Source organism: Athene noctua, chromosome 13, assembly GCF_965140245.1.
Source record: "Athene noctua chromosome 13, bAthNoc1.hap1.1, whole genome shotgun sequence".
Taxonomy (NCBI): Eukaryota; Metazoa; Chordata; class Aves; order Strigiformes; family Strigidae; genus Athene; species Athene noctua.
In genome coordinates, this window is record NC_134049.1 from 7,465,505 (window position 1) to 7,481,501 (window position 15,997).

The 15,997-nt window shown below is 44.7% G+C and overlaps 1 protein-coding gene across 2 annotated transcripts in view; it reads right to left on the reverse strand.

Annotated features, from left to right (window-relative positions):
• Positions 1-12,990, reverse strand: part of ABHD2 (abhydrolase domain containing 2, acylglycerol lipase) — a 43,002-nt gene extending 30,012 nt beyond the window's left edge. The window contains exons 1-3 of one of the 2 annotated variants that reach the window (XM_074917468.1): positions 12,924-12,990; positions 1,611-1,697; positions 549-749 (exon numbers count right to left, since the gene is read on the reverse strand). In XM_074917468.1, coding sequence (XP_074773569.1) covers positions 549-742 — 194 coding nt within the window. In that variant the 5' untranslated portion in view covers positions 743-749; positions 1,611-1,697; positions 12,924-12,990. Of the gene's footprint in view, positions 1-548; positions 750-1,610; positions 1,698-11,800; positions 11,823-12,923 lie in introns of those variants that run through there. The other variant, XM_074917469.1, reaches the window with a different exon arrangement.
• Positions 12,991-15,997: the final 3,007 nt, after the last annotated feature.

The following is a 15,997-nucleotide window of genomic DNA, read 5'->3' on the forward strand; positions in this document are numbered from 1 at the left end:
TATTAAACTAGTTATGATGATGTGCTCTACCCAGTAATAGATTTCATTAGTCTTCAAACAACTTAAGGCACTTCAAATAAGAGTGGGCACTTTAAAACTAATAGCCATCCCTGTGTTCATTGTAAGTGCACTGACAAACCATGAAAATGTTTCTTTCCTGTGATCCCTGACACATTTCTTCCTAATAGAAAGGAGATTACATGAACAGGAACTGCTGACTGTATCCATCCATCCCACCTCATTATACAGATAGTGGGCTATATAGTGCTGATATAGTACAATGTTAGTATATAGCTACTATATAGAAGGGCAGGGATGACTTTCCACACATTCATGGGGAGCCCCACACAAGAAGACTCGGACCTAAACCCAGGTACTTGGGACACTAACAATAATAAAATACTTCACTTGCAACATGTTTATTTTCCCAAGAGAATACCCTGACATTCATTTGCACTCAGGTTTAAGAAACACTAGGCAGAAGAGTGGTTATGTGCAGCTCTTCTCCCTCTTACAGAGGTCAATGTGTTAAAAAATATACTACTTACTCTTTGGTCAAAAGTGGACAGGATTTGAGTAGAAAGCGGGCCAAAGCAGAGTCCTGGTAAATGAGCTCAGGAGGGGCAGTTGGGCTTTTTAAATTCAAGCAGCGAACAATAACATACAGAACAGCAGCAACTGCAGCTAGCTTCACCCCATCAAACACTGCCGGCAGCTCAGGGGTTTCCAACATTGCATTCATTTTGAACCTGGAAATAAAAAACATTATTAAAGCTTTTTGCAATATACTGTTGGATATAAATATCAACAGCCATGTTAAACATAACACTGTGCTAATGAACTTTGTCAGTTCACACTGCTACAAGTCTTTGCATATCAACTCAGACCAGCAACTTTTAAGGTGGAAGGAAGTTTATTCTGTACTGCTCTAAAAACCCTGACCACCACAAGAAATAGAAACTGGATGATCAGTTGGAAAGGAGATTTATGTCTAATCAGTGCTCCACTAGAATTGCAACAGCGTCTCAGGTGTCAGACCCTAGAGCCTGCAGACAGTCAATACTTTCAGGATCTTGGCCAAGACAATCAGGCTCAAATAGAAGCTGAGTGAAAAGCCAGGCTATAAAGACACATCAGCAGCTTTGGATGTGTGTTTTCTTCCCAGATGTACAAGCCAGGCTTGAAAAGGAGAACTTGAAAGAACTACTGTGTTAGCTCCTCAGCCTGAATTTTGCAAATCGTACTAACTCCTGCGTGTATTTACGGCGGTCACTTTAAGTACTAGTGAGTTTGGCATTTCTTTTAATTTGCTGTAGTTCAGCAGCTGAAGGAAGAGGACTAGATTAATATCTAGTCTTTCAAGGGCTTCAGAGTAAAGGAAGTGGGGCAGGGGAAAGAATTAAAAACCCACAATATAACAGTATCCTTCCAGTTTAAAATCAAATTTTTAAACTGACCCTTTTTTTTTTTTTGAACGTATGGTTCAAATAGCTGGTTGCAGTTATTACAGGGACATTTCATCCATATTGAAGGTGCAGGTTTTTGCCTGGGTCTTTCCTCAGTCACATTGTTAACCCAAGTAAGATAGCAACAGACAAGTCAAGTCTTACCAATGTCACTTTTCCGTCCAACTAGAAATAATTGTCAGTCCTCAGTAGATCTGTCACTATCTGGATCCACACGCTACCCGAGTTACCCTGTGAAGTGAAGAAAAGCAAATGGATTATTACTGATAAGGCTGCATCTCTCGGCTGGAAAGGAAGAACACAAATTTATACAGGTCCCATCGCAGATACTGCAATTGATTTGTGTATTCACTCATAACCACTTCAACCCTGATCCACCTGCATCAAACCTCTTGCCTATGGACAAATTCCAGACTAGATCAGTTGCCTACAGTGTATTAATTCATCTACAGTATGCAAATACACCTTCATTAGTAGAGCTAGACAGACAGCAATAATGAAAACCAGTGCAACTTCAGAGCAAAGCCAAGCAATGAGTTTCCATGTTATCACCTTTGCAAGACAGTGACATTGTCCCATTACAAAAACTACCCAAAACCCTTTATATTCAAAAGGCTAGAAGTAGCTACTGTTCTCCACGTCATGCAAGATCCACACTGTTACTGAAGTGTGAAGCCAGCCTGTAAGAAGTTTCCTGCTACTTTTACTCAGGCTTAGCAAAGCAGCTCACTCCTACAGATGGAAGCTTGTGAACAGTGTCTGCTTGTTCCCACACTTGCTTTTTTGAGAAGTTACAACATATCACACTTCAACAAGATGGTGAGAGCCACCAGGAGGCTCAGATACAGCCACCTAATTAACACTAGTGCACATGCACCAAGGCTCGTTACAAGAATTGATGATGCCAATAAAAGAAAAAGCTTTCAGCCTGTAAAAATGTAAGCGATATTTACAGCTAGAACTGGATTCCCTACAGGCACAACAAAGCCATAGGGAATCAGAGCTTCCAGGAAAAAGCTCCAGAACTGTCTGCTCTCTACCACAGCTACTGCTTCCAACTCAGAACACACACCAACAGGACAGGCCATACCAAAGCCTTACTCTTCTTCCTAGCAGGAAGACAAAACCTCAGAAGTACTTTCTGTACTCAGTGCAGCTACACCAAAATCCTTTGGGAGAAAACAAGTCTGACATCAGCTATTGATTAACAGCGTGCTGGAAAGCTGCACACTTCTGCCACCATAACCATCCAAGTTGCAGGAGAACAGAGGGTGAGGAGAGCAGAAATATTTAATATTTGGTAACTCTGAAGCTTTTATTTTCCAATTCTGAGCTTCACAGAGAAAGGAAGAGAGGAATGGACTACAAAAAGCCATTTACTCTTCTGAACAGAAGATTACATTGGCATTATGTGTCTCAATGAAGGGTTCAACTACAACGTTAAGCTGTAATATGCTACCTCAGTTCCATACTTAGTTGGTGAAGTAGACTTTCACCAGCACTACCAACTGTGTAAAAGACAACAGGCAAACTACAGCAACAGCTTCTCCAGGGAAGATACAATCAGTAGAACAGCAGACCAAGCTCCTGACAATCACTGACTCAAGGACAACCAGGTGGTTGAGCAAATTTTCCCAGCTGAAACTCCTAGAAGTTCTGTTGGCATCTTCTTTTCACTATTTTATTTAGAAAATTAAGTAACACTGAGACAAAAATTACCCAAGATTTTCCTGCCACCTGGATTTTAAACTAGTTTGCTGTTTACAGCTTTCACATTATTAGTGAATTTTAAAAATAAAACTGGGCATAATTAGTCATTAGCATTTTGTACTAGAGACTCAATATAACTGAGCCAACTAAGCTGTATCTCCCTGACAGTCTTCTCTCCCACATAATCTTCACATTACAAACACACCACAGCTTTTCTGGTACTTCTACATCTCATTTTAGCCTGTTAGCACTTTAAAGCTTACTAGCTTGGAGTTACTTTCAGAAAAAAATCAGCTGTTGGTAGGCAGGATTACGCTTTGACCCTTGTAAACTAGTATTCTTCCATTTTAGACAGTCTAAATATACATTCACTGAGCATACACACCTCAAACATGTGCTAGCAGTTCATGTATTTGTCAGGATCTTTACTTAAAAACTCAGATCAGTCTGTGTACAGCAGACATGAAACTGGCACTGTTGTTGCAGTTGCACAGCTCTCCACAGTGAGTAACTAAGCAATGGATCTAAGTCCAAGAAGACTGGGCTGGTAAACTCCACACCCTGTGGATGCACCTGTGGCACTTCAGGTACTTCCTTAAGAATCTGTCATTTCTGAAGACCTAAACAGACCTGTCTCAGCCAGGGCAGATTTAAAAGGTCCCTTAGGCGTGGCAGGTGGGTGACGATGGGCACAGCAGGAGGATGCTGTAGGGTATTGGATTGTTGCATACCCATCACTACTGTGCTTCTCTTAGATTAATAAAGAATGAATTTTGATAAAACCAAGTGACTCTTACTACAATACCATTGATATAGCATGTAACAATTATAGTAATGATATGCAGTGGTAGGGTTACATAGCAATTAACATAATACAACTTTTTTGGTTATTCTCACCTAAAATCAAGTTGTCTTGAGACACACATGGTATTTCCCCATCCTTTCACATCACCCACCAAGTGCATCCAGGTCCTAGAGCAAAAGCAATCCCAGAAACGGGTTTGCCTTTGCCTGAGGCAGGAGGAACTCAGACTGTTTTCCTCAGCATATTTGCTTAGTACATGAACTTTATCCCCTTCTACAGTAGGTAGAAGTTGTGATTAAGCAGGGTCAGGTCAACTGACAGATCCTCTAGCACTGACTAACCAGATGGCTTTTGCTGAACACTTATCCCAGTGTCTGAAGGTCCCACCACCCATTGCTCTCAATGTAGTCTTTAACACTTCACTATCATTTGACTTTCCCCAAGGCTGGTGCATGATAGGGGATGTGCTATACCCACTCAATGCCATGCTCTTTGGCCCAGGTGTCTATGAGGTTGTATCAGAAGTGAGTTCCAGTGCCTGACTGGATTCTTTCTGGGGTGCCATGCCACCCTAAGGCTTGCTTTTCAAGGCCCAGGACAGTAGCATGGGGCACAGTACATGTTTCCAGTCACCCAGTGGCGACTTACACCACTGTAATCACATGGCGCTTGCCTTGGCAGGTTCATAGGAGTGTGGTATAGTCAGTAAAACTGCTAAACCTGTGCAGGTCACCAATGAAGCCTTTAAAAGGTCCCTTCCAACCCCAAAGCGTTCTACGATTTGAGAGCTCTACCTCTAATCACATAGGACAAATGCCTCTCTATTTATGAGCAGGGATGAGGTCACCTTGCTTCTGTTTTGTTAAACCCTCTTTGCATTGACCCAATAAACTTGTCTGTTTACCAAAAAAGACAGATAAGCAGTGTTGAGCCAGTCAAATTTTAATCTAGAATCTCCCCTAAATGGGTCAGCATTAATACAAACAGACAAATACAAACAGACAAACATTTGGCCTCTTCTGAACACAGAACACTAGATTTACTTCTAGCAGGCTAGAAAACAATTAGCAAGAGGCACTAAGTATATCACTGGAAGCAAGCAAGCTTGCCTTTTCACCCTTCACAGGGTTGGAGATCCCTGTTGATGAACACAAAGAAGTTGAAGCTCATGGCACCAAGGACATTATTCTGAAGCACCTTAAGTGTATAATTCTTTTATTTAAAAATCATTTAAAGGCATGACAGCCCCAAAGACTGACAGGCTGACTTTTCAAGCAATAGTCTTAAGTCCCATTTGTGACTGAGGACTAACTTTAAACTCAATCTCTGGAAAGCAAGTGCTGAATTTGTGGAGTCTTTTCATTTGCCCTTTCATCACAGAATAAAAAGCTAAAAACCATGTTAAGGGAAACACTTCAACATTGCTGTTGGAATGCATCTCACCCATACAAGTATATTGAGGAAAAAAACCCCAAACGTCTCCCCTTTCCAGACAGGAATAGAAACAAGTACAACAAAAGCCAGCAGAGCTACAGCAAATTCCTTATCTATCCTTCCAAAAACACTGGGTTTTGAGAAAGTAAATATCTTGATGGCTTTCTCAAGCAGGCACTACAAATCTGAGACCTGTATACATTTCTGTTCCAGGCTTTCTGGGGAGAAAAGATTCTTCCAGGGACAGAAGTCACTCCATCTGTGACTCAACAGGCCACACACAGGATTTGGTAATAACCAAGCATTACAGGTCCTCCACCCATGCTGAAGCTGAGCCTGACTCTATATACTAGAAAGCCAATATTAAAAAAGCAAAGACATTAAGAAAGCCAATCCCATAGGGTCCTTCCCTCAGGCATTTAATGAGCAACTGAAAGCCTGGCAGGCTCACTTCACTGAAGCATTAGAAATGCTTTGGGCTAAAGCAAAGATGCAACTGTATGGAACTGCCCACAGACAAGGGTAAAGGCAGATTCTTTAAAGGGGCTCCACTAGCAAGATATTTTATGCTCCTTTACATTCACTGGAGAATCCCATTTTCAAGACTGGCAGTTTGATACAAAACCCTCCTAGATGCCCTCCCACCAGCCAGCCTTCTGACTCACTAGTGCTTTCAGAGCTCAGCTGGACACCACCACACTGGTGCATGCCTGGCCAACACCGAAAGTCATAAAAAAAATTCCCTTTCCTATCCTTTTACAGCTTCTAGCAAGTCATATAATACCCTCTCTTTCCCACTAAGACTCAGAAGAGACAGAGATGCTGTTTCTAGACAAATTAAGCAGACAACATTTGTTAACTAATTTATCAGACATTTCTTGGACTGGTTTCCTTTATTTGTAGTGCCTGCTTGGGGAATAAAACTCTGAAAGCAAGTCTGCTAGACAAGAAGAAAGCAAAACACCCTGCTTCAAAGAGTTGTGCCTAGGAAGATTCTGATCAGAAATAAGGGGTGTGTGTCCCCCCCAAAGGGGGAAGAAGGAAGGCTGTTTTCACTGAAGTTAGTTTTTCAGAGAAGGTTTCTAGAAAATTAATCCTCTTTAATATCAACCAAAGCTAATGGTTCTTCTGAAAGATACACTGCAAAACCAGAAGTTACAGGCCTATCACTACCAGGTAAGATATTTAGAACCACATTATGGAGAAGGGAACTTTATTAAGGAAAGGATGGAAAGTCAGAGCACTACAAAGGTTTTTTAAAGAAAAACAGGTTTTACACCAGCATACTATTCGAATTTCACTCCAGGAAGTGTACACAAGTGTCACACTGCTGAGCTTTCCACGGTTTAATTGCAGAGGAAAATGTTTAGAAACCATCCAGATTAAAACATACATAGGAATGTATATACCTGGGAATGACTGAAGCAACATGTCTTAATGGGAAAGGCTGTCAGACTAAGTTTTTGTAAAGCACTGGACAACAGTCTGAGGTCACACAAGCTACATGAATACAGGAATATATGCAAGAGGAATCATGAAAAAAGCCTCAAGCTTTATTGCAGTCCCATATTCTGCCTCTTACCCAGAACTTTTCCTATAAAAGATGCTTTCATTTTTACAGAAAAAAAAAGTCTTAGACTTGAACTGCTACTTTAAGGTCTCCAAAAATTTACACAGGCACAAGGATTTTAGAGCCACACCAGTACTATGCCTCATCAGTTTAGGTAGACAAAGCAAGGCGTCACACCACTTATTTCAGGACTGGCATCTAACCAGCCCAAGCTTACCCAATGCAGAACCTCCTATTATCTTCAGTGGTAGCTCAGAAGAGAACACGTCAGAAGCAAATGCTGAGATCATCTTGATGTATTGCTCAGTACTCCTGGCCATTTAAAACAGCCAACTAAGTCTCAGACCAAAATGTGCAGAGGCTATAATTAAGAATTAGCTGAGCACTTCAAGCATTTAAGCTTAGGTTTTTCAGGAGATGTGGCCACAAGAGATAAAGCATAATCCTGGCCAGAGTCATCAGGAATCTGGCAAAGCCCACCGCAGTTTTGTTGTCAAACATCTGACAGATTTTATCTCCAAATAAAGAGGACACACTGACATGTCCCATCGCCACGATGCTTAAAAAGACATTATTTGGACAGTGCACACAAGTCCTTGATGCAAATCCCTCTGCCTTGTGCCAGAGCCAGCACCCAGGCCAGAATTTGGCTGGTTGGCGAGTATATAAAAACAGCAGGTACTGTTTACACCATGTTCCAACAAGAATTTCTTGGCTGGTGCCTTCACTGGAATTTGATCTTTTAATCAGGTACAATACTTGGCTCATATACTAAATTTAGAGGTCCTGTAAGGTTACAGGGACAAAGTTCATCACACAAGGCATCATCAGCACAGCCAGAAAGGCACGTGTCTTAACTGGAGGTTTGGTTTGGGGTTTTTGTGGTTTTTTGTGGGTTTTTTTTCCCCTTTCTCCACTTTTTTGACTATGCGAAGTCCTGTACCTTCAGAGCAGAAGCCAAGCACCTAAGACAGTTGGGTGCACATGCCAAGGGAGCTTGCTTAAGAAAGCAACTGAGAATAATTCTATGGCCAACAGGGCCAAAGACTCTTTAGGTCTTTCACTTCCCTAATAAAGCTAGTTTACAGTCAAATGAGCCTTGAATTTCACTTCCTTCCAACTACAGGAACTGCTTTTGTTCCTTTACAATATCATTTTAACTGATCAAAATGGTTCTACTGCATGACAGGCAGCTTTTGTATATTATCTAAGAAGGTTGCTATGTAGACTCCCTGTATGTCCCCTTATCTGGTTCCTGCTTGTCACAGATGGATTGAAAAACACTGCATTAGCTTTTATTGCACACACCTGATGTATAAGATTAAACTAAGACAAGACAAGGCTCTGATGACTCCACAGAAATCAATTAATTGCATCTTATCTCCAAGGAAAGCCTCATGTTATTTAAGCAAACAAGTATTTGATTACTGCAGAGACTTAGGACTTTGTCACACTCTAACCACTGCCTTATGGAACTACAGGGTAGAGCTCCTTGTACAAGAGGTCAAGCTCACTTTTAGGTACTGAGAGGGCAGAAGTACTGCCTAACACCCTTCCACAGTCTTACAGCATTAGCAGGTGTCACCTGCTTACCATGTAACCCTGTGTCAGTGGGCAGCATTAAAGCTCAAGGTAAGAAGTAGAATAATCACATCATAGAGAATCCGACAATCCATGCTCAGTAATTGAGAGAAAGCTGCCTGTGGTTTGAGGCCAGTAGCAAAGTGAGCCGACATAAACTGCATTACAGACTAAACCCCCTGAAGGAGTCTGCTCTATTCCCTCACTGTATTTTGAAATGTACCATCATATTGTTAAAGCCTCATTTACCCTCAGACTCCAACCGCTCCATCCCCACACTGTCACTGAGCTCAGATGTACATAACAGAGGAGCAGCCCAAAGTCCAAGCACATCACAGCTGTTTGCTCAGTTGAGTAAGGGGGGGAGCATGCCCCACACCAGACTAGCTGCACAGCAGGGAGAGACCATCTATCACCAAAGCATGAGTTCAGACAGCTGAGAGAACTTTAATCAAGACCAGTCCAGTTCAAGCAGCCTGAAAACACCCATATTTGAACATGATCAAAAGCTGAGGTGCCAATTCACTGAGGTCTTCAAACACCTTGCTTATTTTTTTTTTCCACCTGACAAGCAGCTCTGCTCCACAGCAATACAGAAGACTTGCAGAGTCATTCTCTCAGTCCAACTGTAACAGAAGGCTCACACCAGAGAAGTCTAAATCACATAGTTACATTAAAAATGAAGCAACAGCATTTCAGGACAAAAGAACCAAATACAAAGAGACAGGACCTGACCAACATTCAGCTACTACTACTGCAGAATACTCAAGCTTTTATCAGAATGCTGATTAAAACAGAGGGTTTGGAGCACTACAGCAGTCACCAGCAACTCAAACTTTGAAGAGCTACATTGCCCATTCTGCTGAATCTGAGTGGGAGGATAGGGATATTACAGGCACATGTCTTAGGATGCTTTCTCCTTACCTTTTACAAGGATGTTCACCATAAATGTGCATCTGCTTATTTCACCTAGTACAGTCTTTCATATTCACACATGCCCAACCAACACTTCACAGAACTGGGTGTTCTAGTTAAGGGACAGCCAGGCTTGAACACCTTCAGCATAATCTTTCTGGAACATGGATCTCTGTGCAAAAGCATCTTTGAAGATGTAAATAAGTTTAGAGGCAGGACAGTCCGAGTCGACCCTTTCCATGAGGAGCCCATATTACACTGTTTGAGTACTTGATGTCCTGAATAGGGCTGCAGCTCAATTATTAGCAACTAGTACATCAGAAGTTTCAGAAGGGCTCAGAGTTTGCAGGAGCTCAGTCCATATTAGTAGAGGAAGTTGTCACTGCCATTTTAGTCAGACTGAACCCATGATAAGAAACTCAAGTATTTCTCAACAGTAAAGTACTAGGCAACTGCACTTCTTGGTCAGTCTAGAGATACAGCTAAAAGTCTCCGTACATTACAAACCATGACACTTCCTTCCACTGCCATTACCTCTGACACTACACAGGCACAAAGATGTTTCAAGCACCTGGTTTGTTCAGAACTGCTTTGCAAAGCATTTTGAATTACTGTTGCCTGATGCTGTCAGAGTAATACCGGCAGTCAGAGACAATCTTTATTATTAAGTCAACTGATACAGCTGGAGAAAAGACAAGCCCCTGGGCACAGAAGCCTTCCTAGAGCTAAAGGAGGCTAAGACAGCTGCCTGACTAAGTTAACATCATTGCCACCCACATATGTTTGGCAAGCGGGACTTTGCTTCTCCATAAGAAGGACAGACTGCCCTTGCACACTGAAATTAAACGAACCATTTCGTACTGAACTCAGCCAGCTGAGTTTGATCAGATCTTTTTAAACTGCATATAAGCTTAATCTTTGCAAGCTATTTAGGCTGAAGAACGGTAAACACATGCACAGAAGTTCAACTGATCTGTAGTACACATTAAGGATAGCAATTCAGAGCTATAACACATATGAAATATGTTCTATCAGAGAAACTCAAAAGTGTAGATGAAGACTCCAATGTACTAACAGAACTATGATGATTTAGGCTTTCGCTGAAGAGTCCAAAACACCAGTTTCAGGCTGGTGTCTGCACCTTTCAGCAAGAATTACAAGCACAAAAGACCCCAGCACATACAGCCCTACTAGAGACTTTACTACATCCAGTTTAACTTAATCCAAGTTCTGGCACTGCTAGAGCTGGCAGCATAAACATAAGGATGAAGAGACCAGAGATACAAAGCAAGAAGGGGGAGTAACCGGGCAATGCAAATCCAGCAGCACCCAGGTCACTTCCATTATCGAATGAGGTTAAATTACTGCTACAGGTTTGAATCCCTGCTCTAAAGCCACCATTTTCTATAGTACAAATTACATCTAAAAGTACAGTTGGAACTTAGTAGATTTGAATAACCTCTCCATACCCCTGTGTCAAGGACAAATGTTAATCTGCCATCTTTCCTTCCCAATACCACATCCCAGAACAGTGACTATTTCAGCACGTTAATCTCTGGGTTTTCACTTGAAAACTTTAATAATGCAACTTTATGAAACACTAAGAGCCTGAGCTGCTATTTGTTCCCTGAATAGAAAAAAATAGCTTTTACAAGAAGAGTAGAACAAATTAACTTTTAAGTTTTAGCTTCAGGAACAGTTTTGCAAGATGGAAAGTTTTATCCCCAACTGCTACATCTTTTCCACCCCTAGAAAAGACAGTCTGGCACAATCTTTGGTCAGCCTCATCTTCTATGCAGCTAATTCACTCAGTGACACAAAGGACCTCCCATGTAAAAGCTGAAATACAACTATTTTTAAGAATAAGGCAGGAGAATAGAATAACTCAAACATTAGTTCCTTTTTAAATATCCTTCCTGTTTTTACTCTTGACTTTGTGACTGCAATAAACGATCTTTAGAATAATAAGAAAGGCTGCATGGTCACTGATCCAAGAAGAGACAAGGACATTATTCAAACTTCTCTTGCAATACAAGAACTAAGCAAGCATCTAAGAAAGAAAGTGAAGAAGACAAACCAAGAAAAGATAACAGAACAATCAAAGACTAGTTGTCAATAACAGAACTCCCTGCACAGGGAATAAACATTATTGAAGGAGGCCTGAAAATGAGGTATCATGAATGCAAACAGCTGAACTGTGTATGTTCTACTAAAACCATATCAGTCGGGACTAGAATGTGTCATCCTAAGTATTATTATGAACGTGGCTGAGCACAATAATCATTGATAAACAAGGCATGTAAGATGAACACATCATACCAGTTAGCTGATTAATAATCCACAAACATTGGTTACAGGAGGCACCAGTGCTGTGGAAGCCAAACAGCAACCTGTAAGAGGCAGACAGGAATCTTTAGTACTTACCACTACAGTGACAACTGTCCATCAACAATAAGAGGAAGCCGTTATGAATTCTCTGAGGAGAACTGCACAAGAACACAGCTACTGAATGCAATGCCTCCAGCCATAACTGTGGGAATAAAGCTACTAACATATCTCTTTTTAAAAGTTAGTGTCAGGTGAGGGATTTCACTAGCTGTAATACCTCAACTGTGATAGATATATCTAGCCACCTGCGCTGGAGTAAATCACAAGTTACATCATGAAGTTGGAGTGGACAGAGTCCTGTCACACAGGCTAACAAGCAGGTACATAACACACATTAATAAAAGGAAGTCTAAAGTTGTTGCAAAACATTAGCAGCACTGTCAGGACCAAGGAGCACGAGTAACAGAGAAAGGCCTCATTGAAGGGGAAGGTGTGACCTGACAGACATCAGCCAGACCTCACCTGGCTCTAACCCACACACCTATCACCCCTCGGACCCCGCCCCACACTCAGCTCCCAAGCAGCTTACAATCGTTTCCCACCTCTGCCTTTGCTCCCTGCGAGCACAGGCTGCTCACACCACCACTCTTCTCGCCCTCCACAATCTCACACCTCCACGAAGCGGCGGGGAAGGCCGCCAGCACCCCGCCAGCTGCAGAGACCTCCATACCCCACACCGGCAAGGGCCGAGGCACCGGGAGGGGACCGGACCGCAGATCGCCGCAGCCAGGCCAGGCCGAACCCCACCGCAGGGCTACCCCCGCCTCCACCCCAGGAAATACAACACAGAAGGCAAGCCTGCTGCAGAAAACAAGCAGAAAGAAGGCGGCTGAGCAGGCGCAGGCACGGGAAGCGAGAGGAGAGCGCACCGCTGACCGACCGCCCGCCCGCCCCTGGCAGACCCGGCCGCCGGGCAGCGGCCGGACGGCCAGCTGACCCCCTGCGCCCCTTCAGGCCCCGTACGGCTGAGAGGCAGGGAAGGAGGGAAACCGGCCCGGCCGCCGCCCCTCAGCCCTGCGGGGAAGGGGCTCCCGGAGCGCCGCGGCCGCCTCACCTGCGGGCCCGGCCGGGACGAGCCGCCACCGGCTGCTCCCACCCGTCTGCACCAGCCCAGCTACGCGCGGCCCATTAGCAACCGCCCTCGCCCTCCCATTGGCTGCGCCGCCGTGCCGCTCCCGCCCAAGCCTGCGCGCGGATTGGCCGGAAGGCGAGCTGAGGGTGGGAGCATGCTCCAGCCGGGCTGCACGGGCGTCATTGGCTGGGAGAGACGCCGCGGGGCGGGACACTTCAGTTCTATTGGCTTGGGCGCCTCTCAGTCAGGCGGAGGGCGGTGATTGGCGTCCCTGGGCTGTGCTGCCGGCTCCTGTGGGGAGTTGCGGCTGGTGCCGCCATGACAGCGCGGGGCCGCGGCGGGCTGGTGGGCGGCGGGAGGAGCGGGGACAGGAGCGGCGACGCGAGAGTGACGCACCGGCCTCGCCACTGTCGCTTCCTGCTGCCGGAGCCAACACCCCTGCCGCGGGGGGCGGCAGCCAGGGGAGCTGTTCCACCCGAGGTGCATGTTTGCCCCTCAGTGACATGGAGATTGCTGGTCCTGAGGCCAAAAACCTCTCCAGTGTGGTGCAAGACGCTGATAATCCGAGTGTGCCCAGGTGCTGAACACTGGTCACATAATGCTACATTACCATCAAAAATCATTTAGGAACGATATCTTAAAAATGGTGCCTGGGCCTTCAACATGTTGGTTTTGTGTCCCATGGGCCCCCTGGCCACCTCTGTGCAGCAAACCTGGCACTGGGGTGCAAGCTGGGATCAACTCTTGGGCCTCACCAGCAGGAGCGAAGGGGTCTTCCCCCGGCCCCTCAGAGGCACAGCAGCACCCATCCTGTTTCCTCCCACCAAGTGGGACATGTGACAGGGACAGTGAAATCCATCCAGAGGTAGATGGAGCCTGCCACATCTGGGAGGCACTGGAGGAAAACAAATAATAGAATTTTAAAAATGTCTGCGATGTGATGTTTATAAACTTGTTTTTCTTGTAGTGTCCCAAAAGAGCCACGTTACGTTGCTAGTAAGTAACATCAACTGTTCCTAGCTATGTTAATGGTTGCTTTATATAACTGGATGGAAAAATCCTTTCCCTTGCAGACATTTTGTTTCCTCTGTTTACAGGGAGTTGGAGCTTCCTACGTAGAGAAAGCTCTCAAGGAGCAAGTCACATTTTCCAGAGAGTTATGTATCTGGAGAGATGACTAACTGCTGTAGACTGAGTCATGGTGAAGGAGGGAGTTCTGAGAAAGGGTAGAGAGGGGACAGCTGAAATGACAGCAGAACAGAAGCAGCAGCAGCAGCCCCCCGGTGAGCGTTCTCTTCACTTGCTACAGATGTAATACCACAACACTGAGTCAAATGAGAGCTGTATTCCTTATCTTCAGCTTTTAATTAACCCTGTGAAAATACCCAGGGTTTATGGTGGTTGCTAAACTTGTCAGCGACTCAGCCAGGCTGGGGTTTGGTATGTCTGAAGGCAGCTGAGTTATGCTTGTGATCAAGCTGTGAGATAGGCTTAGTAGATAAACTTCCGGTATCAGCCTCCTAACTAAGTATTTGAAGAATGTGTTTAAATGTGATTACAGAAAATTGCACTCCAATTGATTCCAGGTGTACCTTGGCTCCTCACCATCGATCCAGGCAGGAAAACACAGATCCAGGCAGGAAGACACACCACGAACCAGAGCTGAACCTTCAGGCAAGGCTTTTATTTTAAACCCTTGAGGCTGCTGGAGATTTCTATGCCCTGAGAGAAGTTCAGCTGTTAGAGCTTTCTTAAGCACACCTTCACAAAGCAAAACAAACTCTTAGCTGCCCACTGTTTGCTGAGAACTGAAACATAGGGTGGTCTTTTATACCAGGGGTGCTCAGATACATCAGTGAGGAATGAGAGCTGAGAACTGGAGGGGACTGGAGGTGGCAGCACAAATTCATGGGTGGCTGCGGCAGTGGGAGTCCAGCTCCTGAGCTGTGTTTATTGCAAGATGAAGGGATGTGGTGGAAAAGGTGCTGTGTCTCCAGAAAAGGAAGAAGGAACCAATGCAAGTCTGTTGGCGTTTTGCTCTGGACAATGTTGGGGGTTTCTAGTTGCACCTTCTGGTGCAGGAGCAGAGATGGCTGGGAGGGATCAAGCGTGTTTTGAGAGTACAAACCCAGCTTTGGGCTATTAAAACAGCCTGCGAGCTGTGGCTTGCAAAGGAAGCTGCCCTCCCTCTGAGTGTGCGGGGAGCTGACGTTGTTAGGCTGAGCGGGTGTGATGGTGAGCACCGCGGGGCTGGTTAGCTGTGGAGTCGTGGTGTGGGCCGTAGGTGGAGTGCTCTGGCCAGGAGCCAGGCTGTACCATTCGCAGCAAACAGCTCATGCTCAGGAAATGCCATCTGAGCAGTAGCCCAAACCATCCCATAAAGGAAGGTTGCTGGGTAGAGCTGAGCTTCATTCCCAGCCTCATAGGGAGGGATTTTGGCAGGTCCTGCCCAGCAGATGCTTCTGTCTGATGTTACTGCAGAGAAATGGGATGGGGGTACCCAGGAACACCCTTATGCTTCGGAGACAGGAGGATCCCTCTTTAGTGTGGCTACTGCAAAAGAAGCCAAATGTACGTTGCTGGAAACAGTAGGCACAGGAAAAACACACAGATTTGCCTTGGGCTTTGCGCATGCACTTACCTCTGTACAACGAGGCCAGAAAAAAGGCTGATAATAATTTCACATTTTTGAACCCAGCAATTGGAAAGGTACCAGGCAGAGAGAACTCGATGTGGTGCTGAGCCAGCCTGAGACACCCCTATGCAACACCGTGGTGATAGTCACCTTTTGTTCTTCACATCCTTCTCTCTTTTGGCTGTTGCTGCCACAAGGAACTCAAACCCTTTTTCTGCTTCATTTCCCCTGGCCCAGCTTTTCTCCTGCTCAGCAAAGCCGCCGTGCTGAAGGACTCCCAGGGACTTTGCACCTCTGAGGAAACCTTTTTGCCAGAGAAAACGCTGGGGTGTTGATCCCTGCCAGTGTAGCAGGAGCAAAAGGGAAAACATCTCTTATGACAGGGTTTGATTGCCAGCTGAAAATAAGCAAAGTGCCTGTC